This window comes from Alexandromys fortis, unplaced genomic scaffold (assembly GCF_014885135.2).
Source record: "Alexandromys fortis isolate MF-2015 unplaced genomic scaffold, M_Fortis_MF-2015_v1.1 scaffold_119, whole genome shotgun sequence".
NCBI classification, from domain to species: domain Eukaryota; kingdom Metazoa; phylum Chordata; class Mammalia; order Rodentia; family Cricetidae; genus Alexandromys; species Alexandromys fortis.
Genome location: NW_026067991.1, coordinates 1,720,570 through 1,740,659, shown reverse-complemented (window position 1 = coordinate 1,740,659; position 20,090 = coordinate 1,720,570). Strand labels below are relative to the sequence as shown.

The 20,090-nt window shown below is 40.7% G+C and overlaps 1 protein-coding gene across 1 annotated transcript in view; it reads left to right on the top strand.

The window, feature by feature from the left end:
- Positions 1–20,090, top strand: part of Pak2 (p21 (RAC1) activated kinase 2) — a 63,490-nt gene that overhangs the window by 22,678 nt on the left and 20,722 nt on the right. The window contains exons 2-7 of the mRNA XM_050159831.1: positions 1,746–1,956; positions 13,537–13,637; positions 15,264–15,411; positions 16,396–16,427; positions 17,359–17,466; positions 19,499–19,631. Of these exons, the coding sequence (XP_050015788.1) occupies positions 1,770–1,956; positions 13,537–13,637; positions 15,264–15,411; positions 16,396–16,427; positions 17,359–17,466; positions 19,499–19,631 (709 nt within the window). The 5' untranslated portion in view covers positions 1,746–1,769. The remainder of the gene's footprint in view (positions 1–1,745; positions 1,957–13,536; positions 13,638–15,263; positions 15,412–16,395; positions 16,428–17,358; positions 17,467–19,498; positions 19,632–20,090) is intronic.

Below are 20,090 nucleotides of genomic sequence, written 5' to 3'. Positions count from 1 at the left end.
CTTTTGTGAAAGTTAAATATGAAATTCTTCTGTATATGAACATCCAGTTTCCTAGCACCATTTGTTGAAAGGCTATCTATTATTCAGTGTATATTTTTAACATCTTTGTCAAAAATCAGGTGTTTTTATCTGTGGGATTGATATCTGGGTCTTCTATTCTGTTTATCTGTGTGTCTGTTTTTGTGCCAGTACCACGGCTCTGTAGTGTAACTTAAGCTCAGGTGTGGTGTTACCTCCCACATTCTTATTTTTGCTAAGGATTATTTTGGCTCCCTTGGTATTTTGTGCTTCCATGTAAACTTTTATGATTATTCTTCCCATTTTTTGTTTTTTTGTTTTTAAGACCAGTGTGAGTGGGGTGTGTGTGTGTGTGTGTGTGTGTGTGTGTGTGTGTGTGTGTATGTAGCTTCCGAGCTACAGAGAAACCCTGTCTTGAAAAACCAAAACCAACCAAACAGAAAACCCCAGGTGTTTGTTACACTCCCAGTACTAGGAAGGTATAAACAGGGGGATCCTTGGGGCTTGCTAGCCATCCATTCGATCCCGTTATTGAGTTCAGGCTTCAATAAGAGACCCTGTCTGAAAAATAGAAGGTATAGAGTTATTGAGGAAGACACCTTTATCCACTTCTGGCCTTCGTTGCATGTGTGCACATCCATGCACATAAAAAGGAGAGCCAAGGGCCATCTCTGCTTCTGACAGTAGACCTACCAGAGATATCCAGTGTGGCTGTTCCCTGCAGAAATCAGTTTTTCTTAAGACTCCATATTATGTGGCATGCTATGCCTATAATCCTAGAGCTTGTGAGGCTGGAGCAGGAGGAGCCCTAGGAGTTCTAGGCCTAATTATTTAAAATCAAACTGGCTGGAGAGGTGACTTGGTAGATAAGAGCATGGCTGCTGTTGGGAAGATCTGGATTTGATCCCCAGTATCCATCCACATGGTGCTCACAACTGTCTGTAACTCCAGTTCCAGGGAATCTGACGCCCTCTTCTGGCTTCTGGTGGGCGCTTGTGCCCACACACACAGACACACACAGAGGAAAAACACAACACATTACAATAAAAACGTTTAAAAAATGAATTTTTCTAATTTGCTTCTCTAATGCTGTGGCAAAACACGGATACCTTATGAAAAATTTAAAACAAGATATTGACCAAAAGCAAATTGAGAAAGGGAAAGAAAGAAAGAAAAGGCTGATGTATAGATTGCACTCTGCTATCAAGGAATGGCGCGGGAGGGATGCTGCTTACTGACTTGTTCCCCATGTTGTGCGCAATTTGCTTTCCCAGGACCTGCCCGAGGAGGCACTGCCCAGAGTGGGCTCGGTCGGCCCTCCTACATTGTTATTAGTCATGAAACTACCTTCAGACTTGCCCGCAGGCCAGTCTGATGGAGGCAGTTCCTCAGTTAAGGTTTTCTCTTCCCAGGTGATTCTAGTTTGTGTCATGTTGACCAAAATGAGACAACACACAAACATGTTCATTTTTATTTTGGAATCATCTCAGAATCATTGGTTAGTTAAATCACTTGTAATGTGTTAGTGTGAACATATTCTTCAAGCATTCAGTGCAGACTGGTTTTATTGAGGCAAGTTTGTTTTATCTTTTATCATGTATTTACCCAGATTTTGCTAATGTAACTAACTGGATCACATTTTCTAATTTGCAATTGTAGTGATTACTGTCTGTGCTGTCTTTAACCTTGTTATTAATTGAATGTTTTGCATGCTGCCTCTCTTCCAGGCCATTTCATAATTCTGAATCATCATGTCTGATAACGGAGAACTAGAAGACAAGCCTCCAGCACCTCCTGTGCGAATGAGCAGTACCATTTTTAGCACCGGAGGAAAAGATCCTTTATCGGCCAATCACAGTTTGAAACCTTTGCCTTCTGTTCCAGAGGAAAAGAAACCCAGGAACAAAATTATCTCCATATTCTCAGGCACAGAAAAAGGTAAACAGCTGCTATAATTTCAGAAGTCTCCCATTGGCACATGATATGTTTCCCATCTTGATACTGTCTATGGTGAATAATAGACAGATCTACTAGAACCCTTGAGGGCTGGAGAGATGGCCCAGGAGTTACGCTCATTTGCTGCTCTTGCAGAGGATGACCCAGGTTTGATTCCCAGCACCCACGTGGCAGCTTACCACCGTCTGTAACTCTAGTCCCAGGGGATCCATCACCCTTTTCTGGTCTCCACAACTGCTGCCTATACCTCTCATAAATGTGCTGCAGGTACATACACGCAGGCAAACACTCATACACATAAAATAAAAATAAATAAACCTTAACAAAGAAAAAAGAAAACTCTTGATAATAGGCACTTTTAAACAGACTCTCGTGGGCTTGATGCCTCAAACCCTTACTTAGTACTTGGAAGACTGAGGCAGGAGGATCAGTTGAACTCAGGAATTCAAAGTCAGACTAGAAAACACAGGGATACCTTGTCTCTAAAACAACAACTACCCCCCCCCAAAAGACTTATTCATTCATTCAGCGTCTTATTGTTGGTCCTCCTGCCTGCAGTGTGTGCTGTCATGCCCAGCAAAACTACCTTATTAAAGTGTGAATGCTTGTTCAGTCTGCTTGCTACAGAAAATGAATTTCTATTCTTACCTTCATTTTCTGAGACCTTTATACAGCTTCCTGACATTAGTGGGATTTGTGATTGCCCTAGTCTATTTTGTGTGGCTTTAACAAAGTATCTGAGAAGATGGGTACTTTATGTGGGTGTGGTGGTGTGCACCTGTAATCCCAGCACTCAAGGGGCAGAGGCAGGTGGCTCTCCATGAGTTTGAGGCCAGCCTGGTCTGCATAGTAAACTCTAGGTCATCCAAGACTATGTTCTGTCTTAGCCCTCACTCCACTCCACCCAAAGAGGTTTATTTTGTCTGTGCTTCTGGTGGCTAGAAACTCCAAACAGCACAACAACCCCAGTGTCTAATGAGGTCCATGTCACAGTATGGTGAAGATTCAGAAGAGGACCCAGCTACTTATGAGAATGTTTAAAACCCAGAAGCAGGGGGCTGGAGAGATGGCTCAGTGGTTAAGAGCACTGGCTGCTCTTCCAGATGTCCTGAGTTCAATTCCCGGCAACCACATGGTGGCTCACAACCATCTGTAATGAGATCTGGCGCCCTCCTCTGGTGTGCGGGCGTACATGAAGGCAGAATGTTGTATACATAATAAATAAATATTAAAAAAAAAAGCAGAAGCAGAAGAGTCAGGAGGGGCAGCTACCCTTTGTGAGAATCTGCTTCCTCATAAATTACTGTGCTGACACCATTAATCCATTCTGAAGGTGGTCATTACTCCTATGAGGTCCTTCCCCTTAAAGTTCCAACTACTTTTCTATACCATTTTTATTGTTTGGTTGATTTTTGTTTTGTTTAGACATTCCCTATAACTGAGACTGGCCTCAAACTCTATGTAACTGAGACAGATCTTATGACTGCTAGTCCTCTTGCTTCTACCTCTCCGGGAACATGAGTGATTACAGACATGCAGAACCATGGCCTGCTTTTTTATAGAATACTGCTTACTGGGGATCAAGCCTCCAGGGTATGAACCATTAACAAACAAGTCATATATAAACTAAACTATAGCAGTGATATTTGAGGTACATGCTCATGATGGTTAATATCAGTTGTCAGCTTGATCTAGAATCAAGATGGAACCACCTGCCCACTGTGGTTGGCCCACTGGCTGGGATCCTGAACTATATCAGTGGGAAAAGGAAGAAGAATGGCAATTTGAAAGCCTGTTCAAGTGTCAGCATCCACATAATGAAAGAGAACAAACACCCACAAATGGTCCTCTTATTTAAACACATACCACATGCACACATAAATTAAAAAAAAAAAAGGAGGGGGCAATGTGGAATGAGATTCAGTGGGTAAAGTGCTTGTTCTGTAAGCATGAAGGTCTGAAGTCGATCTGCAACCCTTATATAAAAAGACAGATTGCAGTGTGTACCTGTAACCCCAGAATTGGGAGGGAGGGGACAGGCAGATCCCAAGGGTTCACTGGCCAATCTAGCTAGCTGGTGAGTTCCAGGTTCAATGAGAGACACTATCTCAGAAAGTAAGGTAGGGGATGATACAGACAGTGTGGACATCTGGCCTTCAGGGTATGCACATAAAAAGAATTAATTAGGCCTTTTATAACAAATTCATTCACAGCCGGGCGGTGGTAGCACACGCCTTTAATCCCAGCACTCGGGAGGCAGAGGCAGGTGGATCTCTGTGATTTCGAGACCAGCCTGGTCTACAAGAGCTAGTTCCAGGACAGGAACCAAAAAAAGCTACGGAGAAAACCTGTCTCGAAAATAAAAAATAAAAATAAAAATAAAAAAATTTCACTGAAGGGATCCTTTGCTTGCCTGTTGATGTTTGCATACTCTATGTGAATCACCAGGAATTAAATGATAAGCAAAGCAGACAGTGTCCCTACCCTTACTACACACGTTTAAAAGCTAGTGGAACTTGGACTATATCTCATTGGTAGTGCACTTGCCTTAGCATGTTGTGAGGCCCTAGGTTCATTTTGAGGGATGGACGGAGTGTCGTAACATGTAGTTGTGAACTATGAAGACTGACACAGTGGTAGTGTAATATGTCTGACTAATTTGGAGTTTTAGGAAGGCTTTCTAAGGCAAAACGGAGCTTGAGGGTTAGAATGAAGCAGTGGTTAAAGTGTATTCTATGCCTAGAAAAGAATGGTCAGTGGCCTGGCCACTGGTCATGGTATACCGTGGCACTGAGTGCAGGCCAGTGTGATTTAGAAACAGAGAGGGCACATGACCATTACAGCTAAGTGTGACATTCACATGGAACTGCACACAACAGAAATGAAAAAGTGGGGAAGATCTGGTCACAAGGGCCTTGTCTTCTGTGCTGTAGAACTCGGCTTTTCTTGTTTCCTGAGCAACCATTGCACAATTTAAGGAGACTGGTAGCAGTATAGAAATTAGGTTTTCTTGGAGGTCTAAGACTACCTTGAAAACTGGGGCTTTTGCAGGAGGCTTAAGCCAATTTAGTAGTTTTAATAATGAAAATGACAGTGAGCCCTTGTCTTGGCTTATTATAGGTTCGAGTTAGATAGCTAGTGTTGAGTTGATGGAGTGTTCATCAGCCGAGGCAGTTTACACCCAGTTATTAAGCTTGTGTGCACTTTACATATCCAATGGTGTTTGATCCAGAAATCCAGTACTAATATTAATACTGGTTTATACTTCACCTACTTCCTTGAGAATAAATACTCTTTCTTCTGTGTTATGGAACAAACTTAGTTTCATGAATTTGGAGATAACACTGATTGTTGGACTGGAAACTGAGGAGTCTTCATTTAAGTAGATAAGTGTTCTTTCTTCCTCTTTTCTGTTCTGGAATGCACCACAATCTTGTGCCTCATTCTGCCAATTGCTGGGATGGTGGGTATGAACCCCCAGGCCCAGCTGCTCAAGAGGCTGTTTTGTGACTCCAGCTAGGTCAGTTGTAGAAAAAAGCAGTGACTTTAAATTTCATGCCAGTATGAGCCTCAGGATTTTACCTCCTGTCCTTCCTGCCACTGCTGTTTTGTTATTTAAAGGTTTTAGAAGCGAGTCAGAGAAGTTTCCATGGTCTGTTACTTCCCATCAAGTGATCTGTTATCTGTAGACATCTTATAGATTATTATTTTTGACAAGCAAAAGTGGGAAGTTGACTTATTTTTAAACGTGAATAGATTTCTCCAAAGCTAGGGTGTCTTTTTTTTTTTTTTGGTTTTTTCGAGACAGGGTTTCTCTGTGGCCTTGGAACCTGTCCTGGCACTAGCTCTGTAGACCAGGTTGGTCTCGAACTCACAGAGAAGAGATCCACCTGCCTCTGCCTCCCGAGTGCTGGGATTAAAGGCGTGCGCCACCATCGCCCGCTTTAATATTTATTTATTTATTCTGTCTGTGTGTATGCCTGCAGGCCAGAAGAGGGCACCAAACCCCATTACAGATGGTTGTGAGCCACCATGTGGTTGCTGGGAATTGAACTCAGGACTTTTGGAAGAACAGGCAGTGCTCTTAACCTCTGAGCCATCTCTCCAGCCCTTTTCATATCTTTTTATCAGATGCTGTTTCTAAAACTTTGACCCTCATCCAGGGGCTACTAAAATATGACCAGTACTTGTGAAAAAACAAGTGGAATTCAATAGACTTTAGCTTTAGGATATTGTGTCGTTTTCTTTCTTCCTTTCTTTCTTTTTATTTAATTGAAAAGATAAGCACATAGTTGGGCAGTGATGGCACACACCTTTCTTTAATCCCAGCACTCAGGAGGCAGAGGCAGACGGATCTCTGAGTTTGAGGCCAGCCTGGTCTATAAGAGCTAGTTCTGTGATAGCTAGGGACTGTTGCACAGAAAAACCCTATCTCTAAATAAATAAAGATAAGCACAAACAAACAAAAGGGTATGGTGGCGCACGCCTTTAATCCCAGCACTCAGGAGGCAGAGGCAGATAGATCTCTGTGAGTTCAAGACCAGCCTACTCTGGCATAGTGACTCTGAGACAGCCAGAACTACACAGAGAAACACTTTCTAAAATATAAATACATATATTAGGCCAGGTGACACATGTCTAATTCTAGCACTTAGGAGGCAGGCAAATCTCTATGAGTTTGAGGACAGCCAGAGCTATAATAGAGAAAGAGACAAGAGACCTTGTCTCAACAAACTAACAAGCAAAAAAGATTTATATTGGGGCTGGAGAGATGGCTCAGTGGTTAAGAGCTTTGCCTGCTCTTCCAAAGGTCCTGAGTTCAATTCCCAGCATCCACATGGTGGCTCACAACCATCTGTAAAGAGGTCTGGCGCCCTCTTCTGGCCTTCAGGCATACAGACAGGATATTGTATACATAATAAATAAATAAATAAATTCATTTAAAAAAAGATTTATATTTATTGTAGGTGTGTGCATACATGTGCCTGCAAACTGTGGTGCATGTGTGGAGATCTGAGCACAGCTTGTGAGACTTATTTGTCTCCTTCCAGGATGTGCGTCCACGACATGGAGCTCAGTTGTCAGCCTGGCAGCAGGCATCTTGACCCACTGAGCTGCCTGGCTCTCGTCATTTTCCTTATCTAGGTCCATCTCTAGGCTGTTATTCTTTAACTTCCCAAAGGTGGAGAAGCTGCTGGACCTTAGATACAGTAAAACCTAGCAATGCTTTTGCTCACTTCTCTTCCTTCCTCTTCCCCATACTTGTTTGCTGTTCTTTGCTGATTTAAACTGGACTTCTTCATTGTGTTAGGAAAGGGAACTTTCACACCAGCTATCCTTCCTTATAATCTGGTCACTGGAGCTATGTTGGTTTTTTGTAATTCTGGCATAGCTCAGTCACCCTGTGAAACAGTTGTCTGGAATGTTAAATGGGGGACTGGGGCTGTTGATGCCCACCTTGGATTGGGTTTCTGTGATCAAGGTCATATAAGAAAATGACATTGTTTTCCAGTCATGTCAAGGTGGTGGCCTTGAACTCACAGAGATCTACCTGCCTCTGCCTCCCGAGTGCTGGGATTAAAGGCTTGCGCCACCACCGCCCGGCTTGCAAAGGACTTTCTAAAAAGAAGATCACCGGAGAGATGGCTCAGAGGTTAAGAGCACTGGTTGCTCTTTCTGAGGTCCTGAGTCAATTCACAGCAACCACATTAACTAATGATCTGCTGCCCTCTTCTGGCCTGCAGGCATACATACAGGCAGAACACTGTATACAAAATAAATTTTTAAGAAATAAATTAAAAAAAGAAACATTTTCTTAATACACAAGCTTTGTTTCTGTCATCTTTACAAAAATGGTATACAAATTAAACTATTAGTTAGTGGCTGACAAATCCTTTGTCCTGTTTGCAGTATAATGAGTTAGAAGCCTGGGGACATGAAAAGAACTAGAGGTCCTGACCTGAGATTACTCAAGTCAATCTGGTGGAAAAATGAAAGGTTGCTTATGATCGATGTAATTGTGTGTGGTAGTAAAGACAACAAAATTTTATGCAAGCTTAATAGTTGTCTTTTCACAATTGGCATGACCTTCCTTCTTGCCACATCTCTTGTTGGTAGATATGTTTACCTGGAGAATCTAGAGAAAGCATGGACATTTTGCAGAGATGTGTCACTACTGGCCAAAAATGGTATTGTTTCCTGTGAGTGTTAGATTAGTAGTGTCTCTGGGAGCAAAGAACAGCATGCACTAGCATGTCTATGTACAGACTTATCAAACAGCAGTGCAGTGGAATCTTGTTGGTTAAATATGACATAGTGGTCAATTTTTAATTCTTCAGATTCTGTTTGAAAAACACTTTGCTCTTCCCCCTGAGATTACTAAAATACAGCAAGTACTTGAGAAAAACAAGAGGAATTAAACAAATTTGGGTTTTAAGATACTGCAATATTTTATTTTTTTATTTTAAAATCTTTATATTGTGCGTGTGTGTGTGTGTGTGTGTGTGCGTGTGTGTGCCAAACCCCAAGACCCAACTAAAATGTCAGCATAAGTGTTGTTTGTTTTTAAGTCACTATAAGGGTAAAGGAAAGGAAAAGGCAGTAGTGTCCAAGATTCTCATGTGCACTGGGAAGATTGCAGTGGAAAGAAGACACCTGCCTGAGTGGACAGAGAGATGGCGATTGCAAAATGGAGTGTGTGAGAGAAGGGATCCATTTTTCTCTCTTAAGAATCTGAGTGACAGCTGGGCGGTGGTGGCGCACGCCTTTAATCACAGCACTCGGAGACAGGCAGGCGGATCTTTGTGAGTTCAAAGCCAGCCTGTTCTACAAGAGCTAGTTCCAGGACAGGCTCCAAAGCTACAGAGAGACCCTGTCTGGAAAATTTAAAAAAAAAAAAAAAAAAAAAAATCTGAGTGACTCAGGATTTAAAGACTGTATGGAGGGGAGAAAAGTTTAGGCATCAGAATAAAAAAATACAGATTTGGTCCAAGTCATCACAGAGAGCTCCTTTCCTCTGTCTTGTGGACGTTCCCAGGACTTTGTGTCTGTCCTGGCCCTCAGACTAGACGTGGGGGCTTTCTCTGGATAAGCAGAGTGTTTTGGAGGAAGGTGCTTTATATACCCTGAGCCTCATCCTCATCTTTGATCTAGCTGGTCTCCCAGTTAGTTGTGTAATGTTTTTCTGTAAGAGTGAACAGCAGTGAGTCACCAGACATCTGAAGAAAACGTCTAGAGCACCGGATAGCACATGCCTTTGAGGCCTGCCTGGATTACTAAGTGAAATAAAGGCTAGCTGGGGCCAGATAGCAAGACTCTGACTCCAAAAATCAGGTAGTTTTATTAAACAGAAAGTTAGAAACCTTCCACTTTAGAGAAAACCAACAACCAGAAAACCCAGTCTACATCATGTATCTACCTACAACATGGTCTTTCAGGAACAAAGACAAGTTCATGAACAAGATAAGGGTTTTCAGAAAGAAGAAATGATTGAAGAATGAAGAGAAATAATTCTTGGATAATCAGTATTAAAAATTAACAGAACAAATGTGATAGGAGGAAATTATTGAGAAATATTGATAAAATAATCAAGAAAATTCTCCCACAGTTTTTTTTTCAAAGCACCCAGATGGGAAATGTAAAAGAAAACAGTCATATGTTGCAAATAATGAACAAATTAAATAGCACAAGGGAAATAGAAATAATAGGGGGAAAGATCCATGGCCGGAAGGTGACTTACTGTTAGAGCACGTGCTGCTCCTGCAAAGACCTGGGTTTGATTCCTAGTACCCACAGAATGGTTCACAACCATCTGAAGCTCCAATTCTAGGGATCCGATGCTATTTTCTGACCTCCATGAGCACTTCACATAGGTGGTATGCTTATATGTAGAAGGAGCTGCAGGCAGGCCTGCTTTTTGTCCCGCCCGGCTCCCGCACGGCTAGCTTAACACCCAAAATAATTACAGGGAGACTGTATTCATTTAAACACTGCCTGGTCCATTCGTTTCAGCCTCTTATTGGCCAATTCTCACATCTTGACTAACCCATTTCTAATAATCTGTGTAGCACCACAAAGTAGTGGCTTACCGGGAAAGATTCAGCATGTCTGACCTGGCGGCTGGCTCCATGGCGTCTGACCCCATGGCAGCTGCCTCACTGCTTTCTACCCAGCATCCTGTTCTGTTTACTCGGCCTACCTAATTTTCTGTCCTATCAAAGGGCCAAGGCAATTCCTGTCACAGTCCTAGAAGGCTTTTTGTAGAAATTTAAAATATTCTTAATTTCATATTATAATGTAGAGAACCTGAAATCCACTTCTTTATATAATGAAAGTAACACATAGACAGATGACCAACCCTCCTACATCACTTATATACTTGTATAAAATACTAACACATGTTAAGAAAAACAATTACTTTTTTTAAAAAAAACTGGAGGATAAACAGATGAGTCAGTGGTCAAGATTGCTGAGCACTGCTGTTCTTAGAGAGGACCTAGGTTCGGTTCCCAATACTCACAGCGTACAGCTGACAGCTTGCTGTAACTCCATTTCTAGATCATCTAATGTCTTCTGGCCTTTGAGGTACCTTGCACACAAGCAGTGGACGTATTCTCAAGCAGGCATATCCACATACACATGAAAATAAATAATACTGAAAAAAATTATTATTTGATGAAGGGTTACAGTAAGGTAAAAGTGTTAATGGATACAAGGTTTCTTTAGGGGATGATAAAAATATGCTAGTTACATGGTGATAATTTTATGGAATTCTAGATATACTAAAATTCATTGGATTGTACAGTTTAAACAGGTAGATGTGACACAAGAGATGGAAGAGAATAATAAAACTTGGTTCGAGTGATTGCAAAAACAATAAGTAAAGTAGCCAAAACTACCTTTAGGAAATCCACTTCTTTATATAACATTTTTGTATGAACTTACATGTTAGGGTAGAATCAAAGGTTTGCTGGGGTTGGGGGTAAAAGTCAAGGTAGAACATATAGAGTCCAGGTTCAGTCTCCACTGAGAAGACACAAGGTAGTGTTTTGTACAAGTATGTACTGACAAATTCAAATTATGGAAAATGAATTATTTTATCTGCCAATACAGGGTTTCTCTGTGTAGGCCTGGCTGTCCTGGTACTCGCTCTGTAGACCAGGCTGGCCTCGAACTCACAGAGATCCACCTGCATCTGCTTCCCAAGTGCTGTGATTAAAAGTGTGTGCTTGACACTACCTGACTGAAATTTCTTTTCTTAAAAGATACAGATTTTCAACACTTATTTTAAAAAAAGAAAGAAAAGATTAAAGAAGACCGTATTTCCTAGAAAAGCTAAACTCTTTCTGCTGTGTACTTGTACAATGCTCTTGTACACTGTAAAGATTTGTCACTAATATTGGTTTAATCAGGAAGAGTAAGCAGGGCAACCACACTAAGAGAATTGAGAGAAGAAGAAAGGCAATCATAAGCCAGATGCAGAGGAAGCAAGATGAAAATGCCTTACCGAGAAAAAGTACCAACACGCATGGCTAAACATAGATAAGTATTATGGGTGAAATAGTTGTAAGCGCTAGTTAGTAATTAGCCTGAGCAATAGGCCAAATAGTTTATAATTAATATAAAACTCTGTTCATTTGGTACTGAATGGTTGCAGAACTGTATGGGACAGAAACTTCTGTCTACATCTTTCCACAAAGAAAATCTTATGACCTGCCTGGCTTCATTAGTACATCAATGAACTATTTAAGGGAGAAGTAATTACCAGTTCTATACAATTTCCAGAAGATTGAATAGAGGTAATGTTTCCCAACACATTTAATGAGCTTCACGGTGCCTGAATACCCAAATCAAAAACATTACTAAAGAGAGAGAGCTACACATTTCTTGAACATAGACAGACAATCTTGGCAAAAAAAAAAAAAATTTTTTTTTTTTTTTTTTTTTGGTTTTTCGAGACAGGGTTTCTCTGTAGCTTTGGTGCCTATCCTGGAACTAGCTCTTGTAAAACAGGTTGGCCTCCGAACTCCCAGAGATCCGCCTGCCTCTGCCTTCCAAGTGCTGGGATTAAAAGCATGCGCCACCACCGCCTGGCTTTGGCAAAATCTTTACAGTGGTAATCCAACAGTGTTTTAAAAAGGCAATGGGTGAGGACCAAATACCTCACCTTTAATCCCAGCATCTCTGAGTTCAAGGACAGCCTGGTTTGCAAAGTGAGTTCCAGGAAGCCAGGACACAGGTTAAAAAAATAAATAAATAAATAAATAAATACCCACCTTCATTGAACCATGTTGTAGACTAGAGACTAGCCAATTTAATTAGGCTAAATAAGTAAATAAATGAATAAGTAAATTGTCCAAATTTGAAAAGGCATGCAAGCTTTTCCTTACTTTACCACAGCATGTTACTTTATCCTGTGGTGCCCTCAAAAAAATTTAAAATAAGTAGAAGAAAATCTCGGAATACAAGATCAGTCCTGAAGAATGTGTTTTATTTTGTATTTTCTGGTGGCACTGACCCAAGATTGCAAGCATGCTAGACAAGCAAGCTTTCTCTGAGCTACATTCCCTAACCCCAAAACTGCCATTTTTAGTAGCATCAAAAATTAATAAGTATTGCTCTGCAGAAGTATGATGAAGGTAGTGGAAGGATCTGTATTCTGTTTTCCAGTACTAGCAGACAAGGCTGAAAGAAATAGCTAATTAATACAGATTTGCTGTTGGTCATGGGTCAGAAGGCAAGGTGTCAATAAACTCTAAATTGATTCATAGAATTAAATGCAATTCCTGTCACAGTCCTAGAAGGCTTTTTGTAGAAATTTAAAATATTCTTAATTTCATATTATAATGTAGAAAACCTGAAATAATCCCAGCAGATTTGAAAAAAAGTTAAAAGAAAAATAAGGACTTAGACTGTTCTTTCAGTGTTTGTATGAGGATGACAGTAATCAAGGTAAACAGGATTGGCGTAATGATAGACAGATGACTTTAGGGGAGCAGAGCATCCAGAAATAGAACCACAGCTTTAGAAGCTGCGGGTTAGAGCAGGAAGACGGAGGAGGAGAAGGAATTGCTGTTTGAATTTGCAAAGAATGTTATATTGATAGTGCAAAAAAAAAAAATGTGCAGTGAAGCCATAGGTAAGTTGGGTAATTTAAAGATGTAACATTTACAACTGTAACAAAAAGGAAAGTGTATGCCAGGTGTGGTGGCTCATGTGTTCAACCTTAATATCCGTAGGCTGATACCGAAGAATTACCATTAATTTGAGGCCATTGTAGGATGAAGAATGAGGCCCTGTCTCAGAAAAGCAAGGTGGAGGAGGGGGGAGGGAAAGAAGGCTTTAACTTGCTCAAGTGACCTCTGTAAATGTGTCTTTGGAGGCACCCTCCAGCAGGATGAATGTTTGTGTGCCAGTTTCCTGTCAGCCACTGTTCCCAGAATAGGGATTCTTCTGCAATAACTTCATTCCTAATCAGTTTCAGAAAAAATACAAAATAATAAATGCCATAAATAGCCTTGTTTAAAGAGATTATTTTTCTCTCCCCACCCCCATGCCCTCTAGGAAGTAAAAAGAAAGAAAAAGAACGGCCAGAGATTTCTCCTCCATCTGATTTTGAACACACCATCCATGTTGGCTTTGATGCTGTTACTGGAGAGTTCACTGTAAGTTTACCTACTGGAGGTTTGTGTATGGCAGTTAAACAGTGCTGAAGGGTTGCAGGAACTCTCGGTGAAGAGAAGCGCTTACTGTATAAGTGTGAGGACCCAAGTTTAAATCCCCAGAATGCATACAACACAGAATACAGAAGTATTTGTGGTACTCGTAAGGTGTAATGGGAGACAAGAGTCTCTGAAGGCTCCAGGGCAGCTAGCGTGGTATATGATGTAAGTAGTGAAAACAAGAGACCTTGTCTCCAGGTAGAAGACAGTGATGACTGAGATGATCCTCTGACCTCTGCAAATGTGCACATACTCAAGAAACGGAAAAAGCGTACTCAAGCATTTTTAGGATTAAGTTTTAAATCAGTTTTTCTCTCTGGTTTTTTGAGACATGATTATTATGTAACCCAGGCTAGCTTCCTATGAACTCATTTTGTTGTTGAGGCTGGTCTTGAACTCAGCCCTCCTATTTCTGCCTTCCTGTCTGTGTGCTGGGGTGACAGCTATGAGCTAACATGACTGGTGTTGAACTTTTCTATCCCATGTGATTAGTTCCTTTTCCTTTGTCGTCGTTTCTTTAAAGCAAATTCTCACTACGATCCCAGTAAAGCCTGAAACTCTGAATGCTCCTGAGAGAGTGGGGTTACACGCTATCATGACTAGTGTTAGTTATCAATTTTTTACTGTTTTTTGCTTGTCATAAAAATATTAGTAATTGGGGCTGGAGATGTAGTTCCGAATTACATACATACAGGCAAAACGTTCATATTCATAAAATAATCTTTAAAGAAATTAGTAATTGGATGACCTTTTTCTCTGGCGAGCTGAGCCTATAAATTATAGTTATGAAAAAACAGATACAGAGAAATGGAAATTTAGGTCTAGGTAATGGCTCAGTTGGCAAAATGCTTGCTTTGTAAGCATGAAAAGATCTGAATTCAGGTCCCTAAAACTCAAATAAAATCCAGATGCTATGCTGGGAGTGATCCTGCATTCCCAGCGTACTTGTAACATTTTAGGTCAGTTGAAGACCCTATTTCAAACAAATTTTGGAAGCCACCTGAGTATCACACTAGAATCTGTCCTTTGACCACATAGTCCTTTAAAAAAAAAAAAAGATTATACTTTTGGTCGGATATGGTAGCTCAAGCCTTCATCCCAGCTACAGAGTCTACAGGATAGCCAGGGCTACGCAGAGAAATCCTACCTCAAAAACAAGCAAATAGAAAAGCGTATACTTTTATAATCCCAAAGCTTAGGCACCTGAGGGTAGTATTGTGAGTTCCAGGCCAGGCTGAGCCATATATTTAAAACTTTGTTTCAAAACTAATAAATAGGTGCTATATAGAGATGGCTCAGTAGTTACTAGCACTTGTTCTTATAGAGGACCTGGTTTCAATTCCTAGCACTCACATCACAACTCACAACCATCCATGACACATACTGTACAGACAGGCATATATATGGACAAAACATTCATGCATACATCAAAAAAATAGTAACTTTAAAAAAACAAACATCATTTTAGCCGAAAATTTATGTGTGTTGGTTGGTTATCATTGATCTATGAAAATGTTCTTTACTGGAGCAATTCAAATCCTAACTGAATTGTGAATTTCTTCCTGTTAGGGCATGCCGGAACAGTGGGCGAGACTGCTGCAGACCTCCAACATTACCAAACTGGAGCAGAAGAAGAACCCTCAGGCTGTGCTGGACGTCTTGAAGTTCTACGACTCCAACACTGTGAAGCAGAAGTACTTGAGCTTCACTCCTCCTGGTAAGACACCAGACAGTGCCAGAGCCTTGCCAAACGAAAAGATTCCTCTGGGAAAGTAAAAACTGGAAGGATTGCTGTTGTCCCTCCTCTCCTGCATAAATCTGCCTTTAGAGAGTGAAGAGGTTGACCCATGCCATGACTGAGTGTCCGGAGGTTGTAGTAACCTCATCATTTGCCAGAAATGGAGTTGGTGGATGTTTTGACTCTGTTTATTTAGTCTTTTCTTCTTGGATGCTTTTAAATGACTTTCAGCAGTAGAAGGCAAAAGGTCTGAATTAATAGACAAGCTCATGCTAGAGATAGTTATTGTTAGTGGTATAAATTGAAGTGAGTTTTATAAATAAATGGCAGGCTTTGAAATGAAATGCTTTTCCACTATCTTGAAAAACCAAAAAAAAAAAGAAAAGAAAAATGCTTTTCTACTCTTCTGGGTGTGCTGAAAAACACCTTAATCCCATTACACAGGAGGCAGAGACAGGCAGGTCTTTGTGAGTTCAAGGCCACTCTGGTCTACATTTTGAGATCGGCACCAGCCAAGGATACACAACAGTAAGACCCTGTCTCAAAGAAAAGAAAAGAAAAAATTCTGTTAAAAAATTGAAACTTCCTGGAGAGATGGCTCAGGGATTAGGTTAAGACGTGCTAGTTGTTCTTTGAAGACCCTGGTTCAGTCTCCAGCACCCATGTGGTGGCTCACAGTCATCCCTAACTCCAGTTCCAAGAGATCCAGTGCAACCTCTGACCTCTGGGGTCACCAGACACATGTTCACATGCATGAATGCATGAAGGCAGAATACATACACACACGAAAGAAATGAAGTCTAAAACTTGAAAGCTTATTCAGGGATTATAGCAGATACCAGGCCAGCCAGAGCTACATTGCAAAAACCCTGTCTGCCTTTTTGCACATACATTTATTTATTTGTTTGTTTGTTTGTTGTTTTCTCTCTCAAATTGGTAATGTCTTTTCTGTTTCACATTTAGAGAAAGATGGCTTCCCTTCTGGAACACCAGCAGTAAGTTAATCATTTATTATAGTTTATGTTCTAATTTAGGTTACCTAAAACAAATCTTTATTTTGCTTGCTAAAATATAAAAACAGATGTCATAGCTCATGTCTCTAACCTCATAACTCACCAAGGTAGTGAATTCACTGCATATTTGAAGGACTGGATAACTAGTAAGATCATGTCTTAAAAAAACCAAAAGTAAAATAAAGTTAGCCATCATATAAATAACTACTTTTTGTTTTTGTTTTAAGTTAGCTACTTGATTAGTTGAAGAGAAGAAGTAAATAGGATTTTGGTGGGCACTTTAAAGCCACTAAACTCTATAATGCCCTCCAGAGCAATTTAGTTACTTCTCCAGTGTTTCAGTATCAAACTTGAATATGGTGAACTGAATGGCATAGTCTCTTCTCCTATCAGTACCATTCGGAGTATGATAAACTATGGCACATTCTAAGTAGTTGAAACATACCAGCACCTTTTCTTGCTTTATTAACTGGTAAACCAGGATCTTTCAAATGCCTCAAAGTGAGGTTTGTGTCTACATCATCCAGAGGACCTTTGCTTTGCTCCCATGAAGTCGATTCCCTACTTATAGAGCACTGTGTGTGTGTCTGTAAAGGGCAAGAATAGTAAGTACTCCAGTGGTTCAGTGCTAGAGCAGTTATAGCATACACAGGCCTTGGTTCAGTCGTTAGCAGAGCCTCCTCCCCACCAAAAATTATATTCACCACATATATTCATTTACTTTTTAATTGATTGTATCAGAACCAGTAGTTTGTTTTTAAATGAGCTGTTGAAAAAATAAACTTTTTTAAAAAATCCTTTTGTTTTTATTGAGCTATAGATTTTTCTTTAAAATATTTTAAAAGGGGAGTCACATTTTAACCTTTTAATTTTATTGGTTTACCCTCCTTTTTTGCTCATGTGATGAATGCAGCTGAATACCAAGGGATCAGAAACATCAGCAGTAGTAACAGAGGAAGACGATGATGATGAAGATGCTGCTCCTCCTGTCATTGCCCCTCGGCCAGATCATACAAAATCAGTGAGTGATTGGCTGGTGACCTGCACTGTGTGTTTGAAAACACTGGTCTGCATTTGACTTGCAGTTGTTTAAAGGCCCTCAAGCTTGAACTACTGTAGTCTGGAGAAACTGGTTAATTATCAGAACCTACTTTTTGGAGCTGATGAAATGACCAGCAGGTAAAAGTTGCTTACTACCAAGCCTGGCAGCTTGCATGCAGTCCCCAGGACCCACAGGTAGAGAGAGAGAACCAGTTCCTACCAGTTGCTCTCGGACCGCCTCATGCACATTCTGGTGCGTGTGTACATGCACACAATAAGCAAATTAAAATTAATAAAACTACTTTGAAAAGTAATGTCTTGAATAGGCTTGGTGGTGCCCATCTTTAATCCCAGCATGGTAGGTGGATCTCTGTGAGTTAAGGTCATAGTTTAGTAAGTTCCAGGCCAACTAGAGCTATATAACTCACTGGATTTTTCTTTCTGTATTTCTCTATTCCTCTACTCTAAGGAGGATCTATTTCTTTAGCTTTCTCAAGATAGATAACTATCATATCTAAAACTAAATCATTACTATTCCCTGGATTATGTATTTTACCTTGCTCTCAAAGACTGTTTATTCAAGAATTAAGAGTGAAATTACTTACTAAGAGAATTTTAAGCATAGGGGCCGTAAGTAGAGACAAACAGTGAGAAGCTGCACCAGTCCTGCCCTTCCCGCTGTGATGAGGTAGAATGCAGGATGTGCTTTGCTGCCCCAGGACTCTGCTCTACTCTGCAGGCAGAGCTGAGACTGACGCTGTGGTAGAGCACTGTTATTTCTTTATGATTTAGGACTGGCTGTTGGAAAGGGAACAATCAATGTCGAGTTTGTAAAACTTACGGGGGGAGGTGGTTAGAGTTATTTCAACATCAAGACTCTTACTCTTTTCTGTTCCTAAGCTGTGCTGGGTTTGTTTTGTTTTTGTTTTGAGACAGGTTCTCATGTGGTCTAGGCAGTATGTAGCTGAGGCTGGCCCAGAACTCTTGATCCTCCTGCCTGTTTCTCAGGCACCCAGATAGAGGTGTGTGTACCATCCCTGGCTGCAGGTGTGCTTTTTATTTATTTATTATTTTTATTTTATGTGTGTGACTATTTTGCCTGGGTGTGTATCTGTGTACCACATTGTACCTGATGCCTATGGAAGTCAGAAAACGGCATCAGATCCTCTGGAACTGTGTTATAGGTGGTTATGAGCAGCCATATGGGTGCTGGGAATTGAATCTAGGTCCTTTGGAGAAGTAACGTGTGCTTCTTTCATTACATTGTTCTCAGTTTGTTAGATACGGAATTTTATAGACCTATTTTGCTAGATACTTTCAAAATACATACATGCTGTGTCAAAAAAGATATTCATTATTTCCTGGTTACATGATTTAGGGAGGTGGGAGTATTTATAACTGGATCTTTTTGTAGCCCAAGCTATCCTTGCTGTATCTGCCTCCTGAGTGTTAAGCTTACAGACATGTACACTATGCTTGGCAGTTATGTGTTTCTTTTTTTTTTTTTTTTAAATATTTATTTATGGCCGCACACGCCTTTAATCCCAGCACTCTGGAGGCAGAGGAAGGCAGATCTCTGTGAGTTCAATGCCAGCCTAGTCTACAAGAGCTAGTTCCAGGACAGGAACCAAAAGCTACTGAGAAGCCCTGTCTCGAAAATCAAAAAAAAAAAAAAAAATTATTTATTAAAATATTCTGTCTGTATGCCTGCAGACCAGAAGAGGGCACCAGACCTCTTTACAGATGGTTGTGAGCCACCATGTGGTTGCTGGGAATTGAACTCAGGACCTTTGGAAGAGCAGGCAATGCTCTTAACCTCTGAGCCATCTCTCCAGCCCCCATGTGTTTCTTGTGTGAATACACTGTCCCATTCTTCCAAACAGTGGGAAAAATAACTTAGTTTTGCTAAGTAAAAAAAAAAAAAAAAAAGGTCCAAAGGATGCATTTTCTGCTACCAAGACCATGTGATAATGTTTTCTCTCAAGTTTCAGCAATGAACTATTTCTTTGCAGATTTACACACGGTCTGTCATTGACCCTATTCCTGCTCCAGTTGGTGATTCTAATGTTGATGGTGGTGCCAAGTCTTCAGACAAACAGAAAAAGAAAGCCAAGATGACAGATGAAGAGATTATGGAGAAATTAAGTATGCAGACTATACTTTATTTTCTTAAAAACATTTGTCTCAGAGCTGGGGATAGTTGTTGCCTGGGGGAAGCACTTGCTTAGTATATGCAAAACCCTTGGTCTCTGCCAGCCACATCCAAAGGACATAGCTTGACTCTGTCAGAGGGTTGCATATAGCTTCTCAATACAAACCTATGAAAGGACACTTGCCGTCAAGCCTGATGACCTCAGTCCAACGTCTAGGATCCACATGGAGAAAGCAAAGAGCCGACTCCCCAAGTTTTCTGACCTCCTTTTGTGGAGACATAAGCGTGCACCCATGCATATACATACACACTAAACAAAAAAGAAACATAAAATTGTTCCTAAAGAACACGACCTTCTGTAATATGTGTCAGCAAGGTAACAATAACATCTGTTCACAAATGTATAGCAGCTTCCAATAGCACTGACCTGGCGGGGCCGGGGGGGGGGGGGG